Here is a 19,314-nt window from a genome sequence, read left to right as displayed (position 1 = left end):
CTAAAATGAGGGTTCATTTATGACCCCCAAATTATAATATTCATGCAATAAAACATTACAAGGTATTATATTTCATTAATCATTGTTATTCTTATTATCAGGAATTAGAAGTTCAGTTGAACATAGTGAAGGATGTGCTATTTAAGAAAGTTCAGGTATTACAGACTGAGACAGTGAAAGAAAAAGCTGTTGTATCTGAAATTGAAGGAACCCGTTCTTCTCTAAAGCACCTCAACCATCAGTTACATAAACTGGACTTTGAAACCTTACAGCAGCAAGAAATTATGTACAATCAGGTAGATGTTACTCTTATGAATGTCTTCATATTGATTTGTTATAATTGTGATGGTCAAGATACTGCAGTGTCCTAAGAAAACAAAGATTTCTAAGAACTCTTGGGGTGGGGGGATAGACAGATGCTGAAGATGGGATATCATGTTAGGTCAGCGAAGGGTGAGGGGACCTTAAAAGCTATTTTTTTTTCTTGATCTGAAATAAATAGAGAAGAGGATCGACAGCTCTAGTGAGGGAGACCATGCTTTAAAGGAACCTGGAGCAATTGGACCTGGAGTAAAACAAAACAAGGAATGGGATGTCTGAAACCTAGAAAAACTGTATGTTGGGAATTCCCTGTCAGTCTAGTGGTTAAGACTCCACGCTTCCACTGCAGGGGGTGCGGGTTCAATCCCTGGTCAGGGCACTAAGATCCCACATGCCACACAGCGTGACCAAACAAACAAACAAACAAAACCCCAAACCCCTATGACTGTATGTTGTGCAAACATCGGCATCCCCATCCCCATCCCCACCCCCACCCCCAGACCAAAAAATGTTTTAAATTTTTTTCCTTTTTTGTTCTATTTATATATTGTCTCATGTTAATTTCTTAATGTTCTCCCTCTCTACGTCTTAATTTCCCCATCTAATGTGTTCTTAGTTTCTCAAAATTAGACTCTAAAGTATAATTTTCAGAATAATTCTTTAGAAGTTCATCATATTTGAAACCTTCATGGCTAACAATTTGTGATTCTTTTTTTGTACTCCTTAGAAAATGTACCCTCAAAAAATCCATATCCATGTAAATCCAGTGGATTTACTGATGTTCCATCATGGGAGTATGATAAATGACCACCTAGCTGCTTTATTATATTTTCAGATTAGTTCTGTGTTACTATCACGTACTCTGGTTGTTGAAGAATAGTTTGCTCTTTCTCCCCTTACAGTAAGAAGGATTTCATTCTATAAATCACTGAAGGGTGAAAGTGACTTTAGTAAATGGTGACATCAGGCCAAATTCATAAGAAAGTATTTACAGTGTTTTTGCATTTATAGAAATGGTTTTAACCGTTTCTTCTTACTAACTTATCTTTAAAACCTGTAACAGGATTTTTACATTCAACAAGTGGAACGCCGAATGTCACGGTTAAAGGGAGATATTAACTCAGAAGAAAAACAAGCCCTTGAAGCAAAAACTGTTGAACTTCAAAAGACATTGGAAGAGAAAAAATCTACATTTAACCTTTTGGAAACACAGATCAAGAAGCTTCATGTAACTTAGTTAAAATACTTTTTATGCTTCAAATATCCTAGTCATCATTTTAAGTCAACATGTTCCTAAGACTTGACTTTGGATAGGATAATTGCCAAGCTACCCATATATATAACAAGTGTATGAGCTAATGCTTATATTTCTATACTGACTATGAGAATGTAACATTACCATTGATTATGCATTTACTGTATGCTAAGTATATGCCTTTAGTATCTTATTTCATTTAATCCTTATAAATGTCTTGTGATGAAGATAATACTTGTTTTACAGATTAAGTAACTTGTCCATGATTACAGCTAGGATTTGATCCGTGGTCCATGTGACTTAAAAATAGTCTTAAATAGTACATGATTTAAAAAAATTGATAAATTCCAGTTTTCTATTATGTATCTGCCATAATAACTTGATTGCTTTTTATGTCTGAAGTGGCATCTAAAAGAAGCTGCTCTTTTATGGGTCATCTATTGTTATTCAAATATTTACTTAGTTACATATTTCAGATGACTCAGTTTTGTTAATACGGTAAAAATGTTCTTCATCTTTAGGTACTTTAATGTTTATGGCAATATAAAACCTGTGTTAGGGGAATCTATGTAATATAAAACCTATGTTAAAGTGTAACTGGGAAGTAAGAGTGAAGGAGTGAAAACATGGACCTGAATAGGGGGAGAACTACAAAGGTTTAAAAATGTTAAACAGCTGGAAAGGCTAGTGATGAGTGTCCTCTAGTGGTTCTAAGAAGAATTGCCCTGAATTCCTTCAGGGCTACAAAGGTGAAAGGGAGCTACTACTTTTTTAAATTAGGGAAAAAAAAAATTAACATGACAAAATATTGGTTTGGAGTGGTTTGTAGCCTGATTAAATTTTTAGAAGACTGTTTCCTTGGTTTAGTGGAAAAGAGCAGAACCGGTTTTGAATGTCAAGGTTACACCACTAACTGATATTTTAACTTTTCTGAGTCCTAGTTTACTCATTTTAAAATGGAAAACTATATTTAATATTATTTTAGGGCATTTGGGAGAATTAGAAGCAATGTATGTCTTAACACAGTGCTTTTAGTAGGTACTCAATAAATGGTATTTTTTTAATTACATAGAATATGAGAATATTAGTGCTACAGAATAATAGGAGGGTGACATTTGTATCTGGACATGTTTTTTGACCCTAGCCTGAATTGTGTCTGTTTTCCTGTGTGAGGATGGTTCTAGTGTTCCTCCTTTTAGCTACCCTGGGGCTCTGTCCATTATGCAGTTGGCTAGTACTTATGCCTATCCCAGCTGGTTTTGACAGAGAGGTAAATAAATTAATAGAAATGCAAGTGAATTTTTAAAGATATTAAAGCTAGTTAAGCTTCTAATGAAGGTTTTCTCTTCTCAATAGTAGCATTAGATTGTAAAGTCATTCTGCATCTCTTTCCCATGCCACTCCATCTATTATTTTGAATAGTAGAGACAAATTTCTTCTGGTTGAAAATTACCTTAAATTAAAAATTTCATTCTAAAAGTTAATTTTATGAAATCACATCTTTATGTGAAAAAAAATTCTTAATGTCTTGCTTCAATCTTAAGTCCTGATAGTTCAGAGAAATACAGGCAGTGAGAAGGGCAGGGGAGGGAAGAAGGAAGGGACAGAGGAAGAGAGAGAGAGAAAGAGAGAGAGAGAAGGGAGACAGATCTTGGCAATAGAAACTTTTTGCTTTATGTCCCCTAAGAGGGGCTAAGGGGGACAAAGGGAACAAACCTTGTTCTGGTTCTGAGTGGGAGGGAGGATACAAACTGGTATAAAGCTAGAAAACTAATATCTGAGTATGTATGACCCATTTATTCATTCAGTGGAATTAGATCTTATCTAGCATTTTTCTCTCCAGCAGTATGTGATTATATATGTAATAATAATAATAATAATAGACACTTCCATGTGTCAAACATTGTTGCACATATTCTTTGACAGTAAATTCTTTAACCCTCACAACAACCCAGGTAGGTAGGTATAGTTATCATCTCCATTTTGGAAATGAGGAAACTGAGGAAGAGTATGTTGCCCACTGGGGTTGGATGGCTAATATATAATTAAGGCTGTCTGATTCCAGAGCTTGTAGTTAACCAAGACCCTATGCTTTCTCAGACTGTTAATGTTTTTACCTTCTGAGACTTGGGTTGAATCAAATAATGAACTCCAGAAGGTGAACCATGTATTTAACCAAAGCTTGAACTCCACCCTCCCATTTCTCCCTGTAAATGGCAACGACTTAATAGTTCAGTTTGAACTGTAATCATACATAATATTTCCTAGAATTATTGAACTCAAACTGAACCCAAACATCAATAGATAATAAAAATGAAAATGCTTCTATGTGAACATCCATGTATATTCTATTAGAGACATAAGACCATGAAGGGTGAGATTTATAATATTATATTATTATAAATATTTAATGGAGCATATAGTTTAATGTAAGTCATGTTTAGTAGTATGTATTTAATATTGTTATTTAAAATATGTATTTATGTACCGTTTTTTCCTCTTTACAGAATGATCTTTACTTTATCAAGAAGTCAAATAGTAAAAATCGTGATGAAAAACAGTCCCTCATGACCAAAATAAATGAACTAAACCTCTTCAATGACAGATCAGAGAAAGAACTTAATAAAGCCAAAGCTTTGAAACAGGTGCAATAAAATCATATGTATATATAATATTAAAAAACACATATTTTCATGCTAATTGTAGAAAAATTTAAAATACCAAATTATAAAGAAGAAAATAAGTCACTATAATCACTGTACAGAAGATAAAGTGTTATAGTATATTATTTTCTTTCAGTCTTTTAAAGAAAATTGGCTTTATATATTATATTCAAAAATTTAAAAGTATATTGCACATGTCTTCTAAACATTAATTATCTTTAAAGGCTTCCTACAGTCCATTGCATGAAGTTACCGTAATTTATTTAACCATCTCCTATTTTTGGATATGTGTTTCTAGTGTTTGGCTATTCTAAATGGTGCTATCATGTACTGTGCACATATTTCGTTGTACAGTTCATGTATCTCCTTAGGATAAATTTCTAGTTGTATAATTATGGTTCAAAAAGTGAATATTTTCGGTGTCTTGAAACTATTTTCAAGCCAAATTGCCTTCTAGAGGGTTCAGTTAATACTCCTACCAGCAGTGTGTAAGCATTCTATTTTACTCACCACCACCAGGGCTGGATAATATAATTTATAAAATTATTGTTAATTTGATGGGCAAACATGGTATCTCATTGTTTTTAGTCTGCACTTTAGAAATTGGTGACATTTTAAAACATTTTATGTTTAAACATAAAATTTAAAATACTTATGTTTCAGTTAAAATGTATAAACATTTTTTTCTATTATATTATATTCCATAATTTTTCTTTTGGATTTCTAGTTCATTTTCTTGCCCATATTTCCATTAGGAGGTTTATATGTTTATTTATTTGGTTGTGCTGGGTCTTAGTGGTGGCAGGTGGGCTCCTTAGTTGTGGCTCGTGGGCTCCTTAGTTGTGGTATGCAAACTCTTAGTTGTGGCACACGTGTGGGATCTAGTTCCCTGACAAGGGATTGAACCCGGGCCCCCTGCATTGGGAGTGCAGAGTCTTATCCACTGCGCCACCAGGGAAGTCCCCAGGTGGTTTATATTTTTTAAATGCTTGGCAAAAGATCTTCATATGTTAAAATATTAACTCATAAATATTAACTCATAAATATTTGTCCCATTGTCTTTAAATTTCTATTCAGTTTTTTTTGACATAAAAACTTTTTTTAACATTATATGTTTAAGTGTTTTTCCCTGTATAATTTTTATGCTTAGAAACTTTTTCATCACACTAAAAATCAAACAGATATTTACATTTCTAGTGGCTGCACTGGTTTAATCTCTTACATTAAGTTCTTTCATTCATCTGGCATTTATTTTTGGTACGTATGAGAGATGGGGATCTAATCTTTTCTCCAGCTAACAAGCTTTGTTTTGAATTTGTAAAATATTATATTCTAGAGTGTTTTTTCTGGGCTTTCTATTCTGAAAATTGATCTATTAGTGTGATCTTGTGTCAGCACTCTACTCATGACTGAACTGTTTTAAAATAAAAAGGTATTTACACATTATTTTGTAAGATTTAGTTTAGAATATAAAAATGCTCATCCATTGGGTTTCATATATTTGCTGGACATTGTAACTTTCAATTTTATAAGTTCTTCTTTTTGTTATTTTAGTAAACTTGAATTTAAAATTGAATTATAATAAAAGACTTGGAATAACCATAAACCCTTTCCTTAAAATAAAAATAAAAGGAAAATCAGTCATGACTCAGAGCAATCTAAATTTAACCCTAATTAATATCTTGGTCAATGGTCAAATTAGAAAATGTTATATTTTCAAGTTTGACTTTTGTAGCAATAAAAAGGAAATATATTTTGGTTTGGATATGCAAATTATTATTTCAATATTTGACGATTTTGTTATGTTGATAGGATTTGATGATAGAAGACAATCTTTTAAAACTTGAGGTTAAACGTATTCGAGATATGCTTCACAGTAAGGCAGAAGAAGTTCTTTCTCTGGAAGAAAGAAAACAGCAATTACACACTGCTATGGAAGAACGGAATGAAGAAATTAAGGTTCACAAAAAAATGCTTGCATCACAAATAAGATGTGTTGATCAAGAACGGCAAAATATAAGGTAACAATTAGAGTTTTAAAATCCTGCTCACGAATTTTGAAAACGTTAAGAGTAATGTCAGAAGAACTGACTGCTCCCTCCACCACCCTGGATGTCCATCTTTTTCTTATTTGTTTGAAAAAGTTTTTAATATAATACATAGGCCATATTTTAGCTACAAAGCTATGCTTTTCCCTCTCTTTCCTTAGGCTAACTCCTCATTCTTTAGAGTTATCCTTTTACCTTAAGATCATTAATCTCCTTGGAACTGATTTTTGTGTATGGTTTGTGGTAAGGGTCCAATAACATGCTTTCCCTTATGGATACCCGACAGCTGCATTTATTGAAGCAATTTTCCCCTAGAGATTTCGCATTTCTTTTATAAGATTTATTCCTGGATACATGCTATTTTTTCTTAATGTTACTATCAGTGTTATCTCCTTTTAAAGCATTTCATTTTTGGTTTGTTGCTGGTATATAGAAATGCAGTTGATTTCTGTATATTAAGTATTCAGCAGCCTTGCTTAAATTTTTATTAATTCTAACAATTGATCTGTAGATTCTACTTTCTAGGTATTTCACTGACATCATTTGCAAATAACAGTTTTGTGTCTTCCTTTTCAATCTTTATAACTTTTCTTGTTCTTACTTTATTGTCCTTGTTATCTAACCTCCAGTTCAATGCTGAATAGCAGTGGTGATTGCAGGTACCCTTGTCTTGCAGGTGGTTGATCTTAAAGGGAAAGTTTTAACTGTTTTATCTTTAAGTATCAAGTTTACTATAGTGTTTTTTTGAGATTCTCTTTATAATATTAAGTGAGTTCCCATCTATTTTCATCCTTTGCTAAGAGGTTGTTTTAATTTGTTTAATCAGGAATGAATGTTGACTATTATATGCTTTTTTTGTACTCACTGATATGATGTAGCTTCTTCAGTCTGTTAATATAATTGAATATATTGATGCTTTTTCAAAGTTAAAACAAACTTACATTCCTGTAATAAATACAGCTATTTGTTACATATTACATTTTGTATGTATCTAGATTTGGTTTGCTAATATTTTAATACAATTTTTGCATCTATGCTTATAATTCTTTTTCTCTCCTGCCCTTGTCAAATTATCAGGTTATTAAGGTTACATCTACTTTTATAAAATGATCTTTGTGCTTCTTATTTTTCTACACTCTGCATAAGCTTGTAAAAGAGCAGAATTATATCTTTCTTGAATTTTCAAATACCTCACCAGTAAAGCCATTGGACATCTGGAGTTTTTTGAGGGGGATTTTCAACTGTTGGTTTAATCAATTTATTGGTTATAGGACAATGAAGATCTTGTATTTTTTTCTTGAATCTATTTTAGTAAGTTATATATTTTTCCTAGGAAAAAATTTCCATTTCTTCTAAATTTTCAAAGTTATTACCATAAAGTTGTTCACAATATCATTTTATTATATGTTTAATAGCTGCAGTGCTTGTAGCTTTTCATTCCTGATATTGGTTATTGTGACTTCTCTTTTTTGGGTGGGATAAGTCCTGCCAGTAGTTAATGAATTTTATTACTCTTTGAAAAGAATAAACTCTTGCTGATTTTTTTCTATTGTGAATTCATTTTCTATTTTATTAATTGTTGCTCTCACATTTACTATTTCTTTCTTCTATTTTTGTGGATTTATTTTTATGTTCTTTTCCTAACTTCTTGAGATAAGATGCTTAGCTAATTAGTTTTCAACTTTGAAGGCTAAAGCAATTCCCTGAAGTATTACCTAGCTGTATCCCACACAATTCTCTGTAACGGCCAGATAGTAAATATTATAGGTTTTGCTGGCCATACAGTCTCTGTTGCAACAACTTGACTCTGCCACTATGGAGTGTAAGCAGCCCTAGACAATATGCAAATAAATGAGTGTGGCTGTGTTCCACTTTATGGACACCGAAATTTGAATTTCATAGAATTTTCATATTTCATGAAATAGAAACTTTCTCTTGATTTTTCAACCATTGTACATTAAAAAATGTAAAAGCCATTCTTTGCTCATGGGCTGTACAAAAACAAGTAGCAGGTATAGGATGGTTTGCTGACCTTGGCTTTTTATCTCTAAGTGGTACCATTCCACTGTATGTGTCTACCCTAATTTATATATATATTTACCTGTTGATGAATATTTCAGTTGTTTCCAGTTTGGGGCTATTACAGATAAAGCTGCTATGAACATATGTGTTCTTGGTATGGACATATGCTTTCTTTTCTCTTGAGTAGATACCTAGAAGTGGAATAGCTGGATCATATGGTAGGTATTCTCTTTGTCTTTCTGTTCTTTCATTGGTTTTACTGAATTTCCCTTTTTTCCTCTTTGTTTGTAGTATGTATATTCTAATTTAAATTATTTTGTTTATTTTTAAATTCAAAAGAAATTCTAATCTTCCTATCTCTCTGAATACTGAAGATTAGTTACTATTATTTTTTCCTTCCTAAAATAGTTACAACTTTTAGTGTGTTTTACTGCTGTATTTCCTTTCTCCATCTTTCATTTATTATTGAAATCACAGATTATAGTTTCGGGTTGTTATTTGTTTTTAATATTATGTCTCTAGTTTGAAAAGAACTCTTTCTTATAACTTGCATTAAACTGTATAGCCAATTGCCAGCAATAATTTCAACCTAGCTTCATGTTTTACTTGTTTCTTGGTTTAATATTCTTTCATGTATCTTTTGTTATTCTATTTCCTTGGATTCTTATTTCATTTCTCTGGAATATGTTTTGAAACTTTTTCTCAAGAACTGATGTTTTCTGAAATTTTCGAGTCCTTGTATGCTTAAAACATATTTATTCTTCCCCATGTTTGAATTACAGTCGAAGTTTGAAAGTGTTTCATATTCTTCCAGATTAAAGTGTTGTTTATGGGAGGTCTGGTTCCAGATAGGGAACCTGGTTTTTGTGTTCTTTCTGGAAGCTTTGGGACAATGTTTTTATTTGGGGGATTTCAGAACTTTCATGGGTGCGTCTGGGTGTTTTATCCTTTTTCATTTTTCTTGTTTGACCCTTAGTGAGCTCCTTCAATTATTTCATTCAAGTCTTTCTTCATATCAGGAAAATATTTTTCTGTTAGTTTTTCAATTTTTTTTCTCACAACACTCTCTACATCTGTTGCTTATTTTTAGTGGATGCTTAGTCTTCCAGATTTCTTAACTTTTCTCTCATTTTAATTTTTTATTCTTTTTATTCCACTTTTTAAGATATTCCCTCTCGCCCCATTACAATCCTTTCTGTCTTCTCCCCATCCCCTGCCCCTCTGTCTTTCTCCTCTCTCTATATCATTGATTCAGTCTTTCGACCTGCTTCGTTTCCGACCTGGGCCAGTTCACCCTTCCTTAGGCAACCTGGTGGTCCCCCTCTCCCGGGAGGTCACCATGTTGAGGCCCAACTTAGTGCGGACACCCAATTGGCATAGCACACTACAGTACAGAGCTCGTGGGCTCAAGAGATCCTCCTGCCTTAGCCTCCTGAGTGGCTGTCACTACAGGCGTGTGCCCACCATGCCCAGTATTATTTACTACTTTTAAATTAAAAAGTGGAGATTATTTGAGAGAACTCTTATTCTTTCATTGGTTCTTTCTTTTCATAGCAGCCCATTCTTGTTTTACGGGCATTTTTGGATGTAATATCCTTTCATGTTTTAGAAGATACTAATTAGAATACTTTGAAGGTTTTTTCTATCCCATACATTATCTTTGTTTCTCCTAGGGTCTATTCTGTCTTTGCTCATTTTGTTCTTTTCATTCATACCATTAGCTTTTCATAAATGCTGATAATCTTTGGCTCTCTTATATTTATTAACAAATGCTTAATTAATAATCATGGTGATTGGTATAGCTGGCTGGTATGGGTTTCTTCTGCAATTAGGTAGATTGCTTTTTCTAACAGGTCTCTCCCCTAACTGGGAGGGCTGACTGTAAGCTCTGGGCTAGTCTGTCCTGTAAGGAGCATAAGGGGTTTATTTTGGGCAATGAAAGGTTTCATTTCTGGCTGGCACTGCCTTTCTCTTTTATTAACCTCCATTGTTGTGGAAGCCTGGAATTACTTCATGCTCTTTTTTGCTTTTCTCTCCAGCTTCAACATACAATGTTAGGAACTCTGGTAATTTTGAGGGTTATCACTGGAGCATAAATAATTCCTGCCAACATTTCTATGTACTTTGAGGGGTTGAGGAGAGTGGCCCAGATGTTCTATAGGCAATCCTTTTATTAATTACCTTGACAGTAGCCTCAGAGATCACTCTTGCTCTTTTTATTTCTTATTACTGAGTTTGGATTTTCTCCAGACTTCTTTGGTGAAAAATGGCTCTTATTACTATATAATCTTCTGAATCTCCATTTTGTTTCATCCTGTCAATCATATCCCATTTGTTTTCCATTTTTCATGAATTCATGAAAAAATTTTCTTTCTTTTCCCAGAGCTGTGGTGGGTTTTTTGGTTTATTTTTCTTTTAATCTTTTCCATTTTAGGAAGGAGGAGAGAGATTCTTGTGCTCAGTCTACCATCTTAAGCTAGAAGGCCAACAAGACTTGTCTTTTAAAATCACATAAAGGACGAGTAAATATTTTCTGATGAAACAATAATAATACTTAAAAATAAGCAAAGCTGTAACTTCTGATACTTAATATATTTTACCATAAACTTTCTTTAGGAGTAGGCACCTGGTATGTTGAAGATTTCTTTTCACCATGATTGGAAGGCTTATTTTCATGAAGTTGTAGCAGGCAAACAAGTCACTGTCCATGTTGCTGTGCATATATTAACATTCTTAGTATTATTATTATATAAGTTAAAAAATAGTTTAAAAATATAAATTTACTGGAATAGAAGGAAAAAAGTAACAAGCAGATTTAAAAATCAAAATCTTAGGAGACAATTCTCCAAAGGTTTCTCATATTTCTGCATGCCTTGCAAGGAGAGGCACTGGCTTTCCTGTTCTGGAAAGACAAAGGAGCAAGGTAAAAACCTACAAGACCAAATAAATGAAGATGAAATAGGCAACCTACCTGAAAAAGAATTCAGAGTAATGATAGTAAAGATTATCCAAAATCTCGGAAACAGAATGGAGAAAATACGAGAAGCATTTAACAAGGATCTAGAAGAACTAAAGAGCAAACAGTGGCAAACAACACAATTACTGAAATTAAAAATACTCTAGAAGGAAACAATAGCAGAATAACTGAGGCAGAAGAATGAATAAGTGACCTGGAAGATAAAATGGTGGAAATAATTGCCAGGGAGCAGAATAAAAAAAAAAGAATGAAAAGAATTGAGGACAGTCTCAGAGACCTCTGGGACATCATTAAATGCACCAACATTCGAATTATAGGGGTCCCACAAGAAGAAGAGGAAAAGAAAGGGTCTGAGAAAAAATTTGAAGAGATTATAGTTGAAAACTTCCCTAACATGGGAAAGAAAATAGTCAATCAAGTCCAGGAGGCACAGAGAGTACCATACAGGATAAACCCAAAGAGAAACACACCAAGACACATGTTACTCAAACTATCAAAAATTAAGTACAAACTATTAAAAGCAGCAAGTGAGGGCTTCCCTGGTGGTGCAGTGGTTGAGAGTCCGCCTGCCAATGCAGGGGACACGGGTTCGTGCCCCGGTCCAGGGAGATCCCACATGCCGCGGAGTGACGAGGACCGTGAGCCATGGCCGTTGAGCCTGCACGTCTGGAGCCTGTGCTCTGCAACAGGAGAGGCCACAACAGTGAGAGGCCCACATACCGCCAAAAAAAAAAAAAAAAAAAAAAAAAAAAAAGCAGCAAGGGAAAAGCAACAAATAACATACAAGGGAGTCCCCATAAGGTTAACAGCTGTTCTTTCAGCAGAAGCTCCACAAGCCAGAAGGAGTGGGAGGACATATTTAAAGTGATGAAAGGGAAAAACCTACAACCAAGATTACTCTACCCAGCAAGGATCTCATTCAGATTCGAAGGAGAAATTAAAACCTTTACAGATAAGCAAAGTTTAACAGAATTAAGCAGCACCAAACCAGCTTTACAACAAATGTTACAGGAACTTCTCTAGGCAGGAAACACAAGAGAAGGAAAAGATCTACAAAAACAAATCCCAAACAATTAAGAAAATGGTAATAGGAACATACATATCAATAATTACCTTAAAGGTAAATGGATTAAATGCTCCAACCAAAAGACACAGAATGACTGAATGGATACAGAAACAAGACTCATACATATGCTGTCTACAAGAGACCCACTTCAGACCTAGGGACACATACAGAGTGAAAGGGGATGGAAAAAGTTATTCCATGCAAATGGAAATCAAAAGAAAGCTGGAGTAGCAATTCTCATATCAGACAAAATAGACTTTAAAATAAAGACTACTAGAAGAGACAAGGAAGGACACTACATAATGATTAAGGGATCAATCCAAGAAGAAGATATAACAATTGTAAATATTTATGCACCCAACATAGGAGCACCTCAATACATAAGGCAAATGCTAACAGCCATAAAAGGGGAAATCGACAGTAACATAAAAACAGTAGGGGACTTTAACACCTCACTTTCACCGATGGACAGATCATCCAAAAGAAAATAAAGAAAGAAACCCAAGCTTTAAATGACACATTAAACAAGATGGACTTAATTGGTATTGATCGGACATTCCATCCAAAAACAAAAGAATACACTTTCTTCTCAAGTGCTCATGGAACATTCTCCAGGATAGACCATATCTTGGGTCACAAAATCAAGCGTTGGTAAATTTAAGAAGATTGAAATTCAATCAAGTATCTTTTCTGACCACAACACTATGAGTCTAGATATCAATTACAGGAAAAAAATCTGTAAAAAACACAGACACATGGAGGCTAAACAATACACTACTAAATAACCAAGAGATCACTGAAGAAATCAAACAAGAAATCAAAAAATACCTAGAAACAAATGACAATGAAAACACAATGACCCAAAACCTATGGGATGCAGCAAAAGCAGTTCTAAGAGGGAACTTTATAGCAACACAATCCTACCTCAAGAAACAAGAAACATCTTGAATAAACAATCTAACCTTACATCTAAAGCAATTAGAGAAAGAAGAACAAAAAAACCCAAAGTTAGCAGAAGGAAAGAAATCATAAAGATCACATCAGAAGTAAATGAAAAGGAAATAAAGAAAACGATAGCAAAGATCAATAAAACTAAAAGCTAGTTCTTTGAGAAGATTAAATTGATAAACCATTAGGCAGACTCATCAAGCAAAAAAGGGAGAAGACTGAAATCAATAGAATTAGATATGAAAAAGGTGAAGTAACAACTGACACTGCAGAAATACAAGGGATCATGAGAGATTACTACAAGCAACTATATGCCAATAAAATGGACAAGCTGGAAGAAATGGACAAATTCTTAGAAAAGCACAACCTTCTGAGACTGAACCAGGAAGAAATAGAAAATATAAACAGACCAATCACAAGCACTGAAATTGAAACTGTGATTAAAACTCTTCCAACAAACAAAAGCCCAGGACCAGATGGCTTCACAGGCAAATTCTATCAAACATTTAAAGAAGAGCTAACACCTATCCTTCTCAAACTCTTCCAAAATATAGCAGAGGGAGGAACTCTCCCAAACTCATTCTACAAGGCCACCATCACCCTGATACCAAAACCAAAGATGTCACAAAGAAAGAAAACTACAGGGCTTCCCTGGTGGCGCAGTGGTTGAGAGTCCGCCTGCCGATGCAGGGTCACGGGTTCGTGCCCTGGTCCGGGGGGGATCCCATATGCCACGGAGTGGCTAGGCCCATGAGCCATGGCCGCTAAGCCTGCGTGTCAGGAGCCTGTGCTCTGCAACGGGAGGGGCCACAGCAGTGAGAGGCCCGCGTACTGCAAAAAAAAAAAAAAAAAAAAAACTACAGGCCAGTGTCTCTGATGAACATAGATGCAAAAATCCTCAACAAAATACTAGCAAACGGAATCCAACAGCACACTAAAAGCATCATACACCATGATCAAGTGGGGTTTATCCCAGGAATGCAAGGATTCTTCAATATATGCAAATCAATTAATGTGATACACCATATTAACAAACTGAAGGATAAAAACCATTATGATAATCTCAATAGATGCAGAAAAAGCTTTCGACAAAATTCAACACCCATTTATGATAAAAAATTCTCCAGAAAGTAGGCATAGAGGGAACCTACCTCAACATAATAAAGGCCATATATGACAAACCCACAGCCAACATTGTTCTCAATGGTGAAAAACTGAAACCATTTCGTCTAAGATCAGGAACAAGACAAGGTTGCCCACTCTCACCACTATTATTCAACATGGTTTTGGAAGTTTTAGCCACAGCAATCAGAGAAGAAAAAGAAATAAAAGGAATCCAAATCAGAAAACAAGTAAAGCTGTCACTGTTTGCAGATGAAATGATACTATACATAGAGAATCCTAAAGATGCTACCAGAAAACTACTAGAGCTAATCAATGAATTTGGTAGAGTACCAGGATACAAAATTAACACACAGAAATCTCTTGCATTCCTATACACTAATGATGAAAAATCTGAAAGAGAAATTAAGGAAACACTCCCATTTATCACTGCAACAATAAGAATAAAATACCTAGGAATAAAGCTACCTAAGGAGACAAAAGACCTGCATGCAGAAAACTGTAAGACAATGATGAAAGAAATTAGAGATGATCAAACACATGGACAGATGTACCATGTTCTTGGATTGGAAGAATCAACATTGTGAAAATGACTATACTACCCAAAGCAATCTACAGATTCAGTGCAGTCCCTATCAAACTACCAATGGCATTTTTCACAGAACTAGAACAAAAAAATTGCAGAAAAGATCCTGAATAGCCAAAGCAATCTTGAGAAAGAAAAACGGAGCTGGAGGAATCAGGCTCCCTGACTTCAGACTATACTACAAAGCTACAGTAATCAAGACAGTATGGTACTGGTACAAAAACAGAAATATAGATCAATGGAACAGGATAGAAAGCCCAGAGATAAAACCAGGCACATATGGTCACCTTTTCTTTGATAAAAGAGGCAAGAGTATACAATGGAGAAAGACAGCCTTTTCAATAAGTGGTCCTGGGAAAACTGGACAGCTACAGGTAAAAGAATGAAATTAGAACACTTCCTAACACCATACAAAGAAATAAACTCAAAATGGATTCAAGTCCTAAATGTGAAGCCAGATACTATAAAACTATGAGAGGAAAACATAGGCTGAACACTCTATGAATAAATCACAGCAAGATCCTTTGTGACCCACCTCCTAGAGAAATGGAAATAAAAACAAAAATAAACAAATGGGACCTAATGAAACTTAAAATCTTTTGCACAGCAAAGGAAACCATAAAAAAGATGAAAAGACAACCCTCAGAATGGGAGAAAGTATTTGCAAATGAAGCAACTGACAAAGGATTAATCTCCAAAATATACAAGCAGCTCATGCAGCTCCATATCAAAAAAACAAACAACCCAATCCAAAAATGGGCAGAAGACCTAAATAGACATTTCTCCAAAGAAGATATACAGATTGCCAACAAACACAGGAAAAGATGCTCAACATCACTAATCATTAGGGAAATGATTAGTGATGTTGAGCAAATCAAACAAAACTACAATGAGGTATCACCTCACACCAGTCAGAATGGCCATAATCAAAAATTTACAAACAATAAATGCTGAAGAGGGTGTGGAGAAAAGGGAACCCTCTTGCACTGTTGGTGGGAATGTAAATTGGTACAGCCACTATGGAGAACAGTATGGAGGTTCCTTAAAAAACTAAAAACAGAACTACCATATGACCTAGCAATCCCACTACTGGGCATATACCCTGAGAAAACAATAATTCAAAAAGAGTCAGGTACCACAATGTTCTTTGCAGCACTATTTACAATAGCCAGGACATGGAAGCAACTTAAGTGTCCATCGACAGGTGAATGGATATAGACGATGTGGAACATATATACAATGGAATATTACTCAGCCATAAAGAGCAATGAAATTGAGTTATTTTTAGTGAGGTGGATGGACCTAGAGTCTGTCATGCAGTGAAGTAAGTCAGAAAGAGAAGAACAAATACCATGTGCTAACACATATATATGGAATCTAAAAAAAAAATGGTTCTGATGAACCTAGGGGCAGGAAAGGAATAAAGACACAGACATAGAGAATGGACTTGAGGACACGGGGGCTGGTGAAGGGTAAGCTGGGATAAAGTGAGACAGTAGCGTTGAGATATATACACTACCAAATGTAAAATAGAGAGCTAGTGGGAAGCAGCTGCATAGCACAGGGAGATCAGCTCGGTGCTTTGCGACCACCTAGAGGGGTGGGATAAGGAGGATGAGAGGGAGACGCAAGAGGGAGGGGAGATGGGGATATATGTATGCATATAGATGATTCACTTTGTTATACAGCAGAAACTAACACAACATTGTAAAGCAATTATATTCCAATAAAGATGTTAAAAAATTTTTTTTGGTAAAAAAGAAAATTTATCATCTTAACCATTTAAAAATGTACAGTTAGTAGTGTTAGTATTTTCACATTTTTGAGCAATAGATCTCCAGAACTTTTTCATCTTATAAAACTGAAACTATCTTTTAAAACTTTTTGGTAAAAAACACATAAAATTTACCATCTTAACAATTTTACAATGTACAGTTAGTAGTGTTATATATTTTCACATTGTTGAGCAACAGATCTCCAGAACTTTTTCATCTTGTAAAACTGAAACTCTATACCCATTAAATATTACCTTCCCATTTCCCCCTTCCCCCAGCCCTTAGTAGCCACTATTCTTTCTGTATGAATTTGACTACTTTAGATACCTCACATAAGTGGAATCATGTAGTATTTCTTTTTGTGACTGGTTTATTTCATTTAGCATAATGTCCTCAAGGTTCACCATGTAGCATGTGACAGAATTTCCTCTTTAAGGCTGAATAATATTCCATTTTATGTATCTTATTCATTTGTCTGTCCATGGGCATTTGGCTTGCTTCCGCATCTTGGCTTTTGTGAATAATATATGAACATTGGTGTGCAGATATCTCTTTGAGAACCTGCTTTAAATTCTTTAGGATATATACCCAGAAGTGGGATTGCTGGATCATATGGCTCTTCTAAGTTTTTGAGGAACTGCCATGCTTTCCATAGCATTTGCACCATTTTACTGTCGCACTAATAGTGCTTAAAGGTTCTGTTTCTCCACTTCCTCACTAATACTATGTTGGGGTTTTTTTTTTTTTTTTTTTTTTTTGATAGTAGCCATTCTTATGGGTGTGAGGTGACATCTCATTGTGGTTTTGATTTGCACTGGACCATCTTTTAAAAGATGTTTGGATAGTGAGCAGCCTTGGGAGCTAGAGATAGTATCTCCCTCTGCAGCAAAGGTTAGGTATGTTTGCTTACTTTCCATTATAAAATATTTGGATTAACTAAGCTTGAGGTTCTTCAGTTGTGACATAAACCTGCTGTATGTGCAGCATCCATTTGAGCTCCTCCTCACCTGCATGGCACTTTGGGAGTGAGGGGAACTAATGCAAATAGGAAGCTCATGCTACTTGGTGTGCCATGAGTGATAAAGGCCTTTTCCTCTGACCCAGAAATCTTGTGTTTTTTTGCCAGCATCCATGAAACTGTGGCAGGCTAACTTGTTAGCTTTCAAATTGGGTGAAATCTGAGACCCTTCACACTGAATTATAAAATTGCAATGTGAGAATATATTTAAACTGTTTGAGTTCAGTAGTAACAGAAAACTGTCTTCTGTAAGAACAGTAGTCCTTTAAAAGTATATTGTTTTTCAGTGTTTAATTTTTCTTTTCTTTTTCATACTAGTGCTGAGTTTCATGAGCGGCTAAGTAAAATTGATAAGCTGAAGAATAGATATGAAATTCTTACTGTTGTTATGCTGCCTCCTGAGGGAGAAGAGGAGAAAACGCAGGCCTATTACGTAATAAAGGTAATCTGAATGGATTTACAGTTGTGATAGAATGAAGTATTCATTCTTTCTTAGCTCTTTGTTAAAAACCAAAATGGCAAATTTATTTTTGCCATGAAATTTCAAATTTCATAGCACTCCAGTAGCTATTACACTTAATTAGGTCATAAAACATGAGTTGCTAGATGGAGGTACTGAAGCATTATTAGTTTTATACACGAGGTCAAAGAGAGGTCTGGACCACTCTGACACTGTTTTTTTGCTATCATTTGTGTCATGTCTTTTTCCCTCATTTATTCAAGGTTCATAATCTCTTTTACTCTAAGACCCACTGTCACTCTGGGTGTCCTTAACATGTTGTGACAACCTGTTCAAAACCTCAGGCTCAAAGCTTTACTTCACTGTAGTCATGCACTCATGTGACCACAGCCTAGACTTTATTGTCACCTAGAGCTACACCACCTCTGAATCTTACACTCCAGTTTATCATTGCTGTCCTGGTATGGCAGATAGCTACAGAGGAAGAGGGCTGTTCCTTTGCTTTCGTTTTAGGTGGGAGACAGATCAGGTGAATCTACTGTTTTTTTCTGATGTTTTGAGAGTTGTCTGCCATCTCGTGATTATCTGTACCTTGTAACCCTAAAGGGAAATTTAGAAGTGATCAGGAGTTGGATGCAGTTTCCTTCCTGACTACTGCTATATTCATCTTTCCCTTGTAGAAAATACCCTGAACAGGTGTGATTTCCTTTGCAGAGAGGTCTGGGAAGTTACTCTAAACAGTTCAAAGAAGGAATGGAGATTGTAACTTTAGGTCATTTTTCCTGTATCATACATGGATAGGAGTGGGAAAGAGATCTCCAATTCACATCTTTAGAGGATGGCCCTTGTGGATGCACCCTCCATTTGGACTTCTACTTAATCTTCTAAGTTTCCTTCTGTAGCCCTTCTTTAAGGCTGCCCCTAACCTACTACACTGTGTGATATGTCTGCCACTTTGCCTCAGAAAATTCCACCCAACCTATATGAGAAATGAGTCCCAGCTCTCAAACCCTTCTTATAACTCATCAGTCTTTAGTACGTGAGGCTTCTGCC

General features: G+C 35.0%; 1 protein-coding gene across 1 annotated transcript in view; it reads left to right on the top strand.

Annotated features, from left to right (window-relative positions):
• Positions 1 to 19,314, top strand: part of CCDC39 (coiled-coil domain 39 molecular ruler complex subunit) — a 46,152-nt gene that overhangs the window by 20,380 nt on the left and 6,458 nt on the right. The window contains exons 10-14 of the mRNA XM_079922510.1: positions 102 to 296; positions 1,385 to 1,549; positions 4,084 to 4,221; positions 6,052 to 6,260; positions 18,120 to 18,243. Of these exons, the coding sequence (XP_079778636.1) occupies positions 102 to 296; positions 1,385 to 1,549; positions 4,084 to 4,221; positions 6,052 to 6,260; positions 18,120 to 18,243 (831 nt within the window). The remainder of the gene's footprint in view (positions 1 to 101; positions 297 to 1,384; positions 1,550 to 4,083; positions 4,222 to 6,051; positions 6,261 to 18,119; positions 18,244 to 19,314) is intronic.

This window comes from Stenella coeruleoalba (genome assembly GCF_951394435.1).
Source record: "Stenella coeruleoalba genome assembly, chromosome: 5".
NCBI lineage: Eukaryota > Metazoa > Chordata > Mammalia > Artiodactyla > Delphinidae > Stenella > Stenella coeruleoalba.
This window is presented reverse-complemented; position numbering and strand designations above follow the sequence as displayed.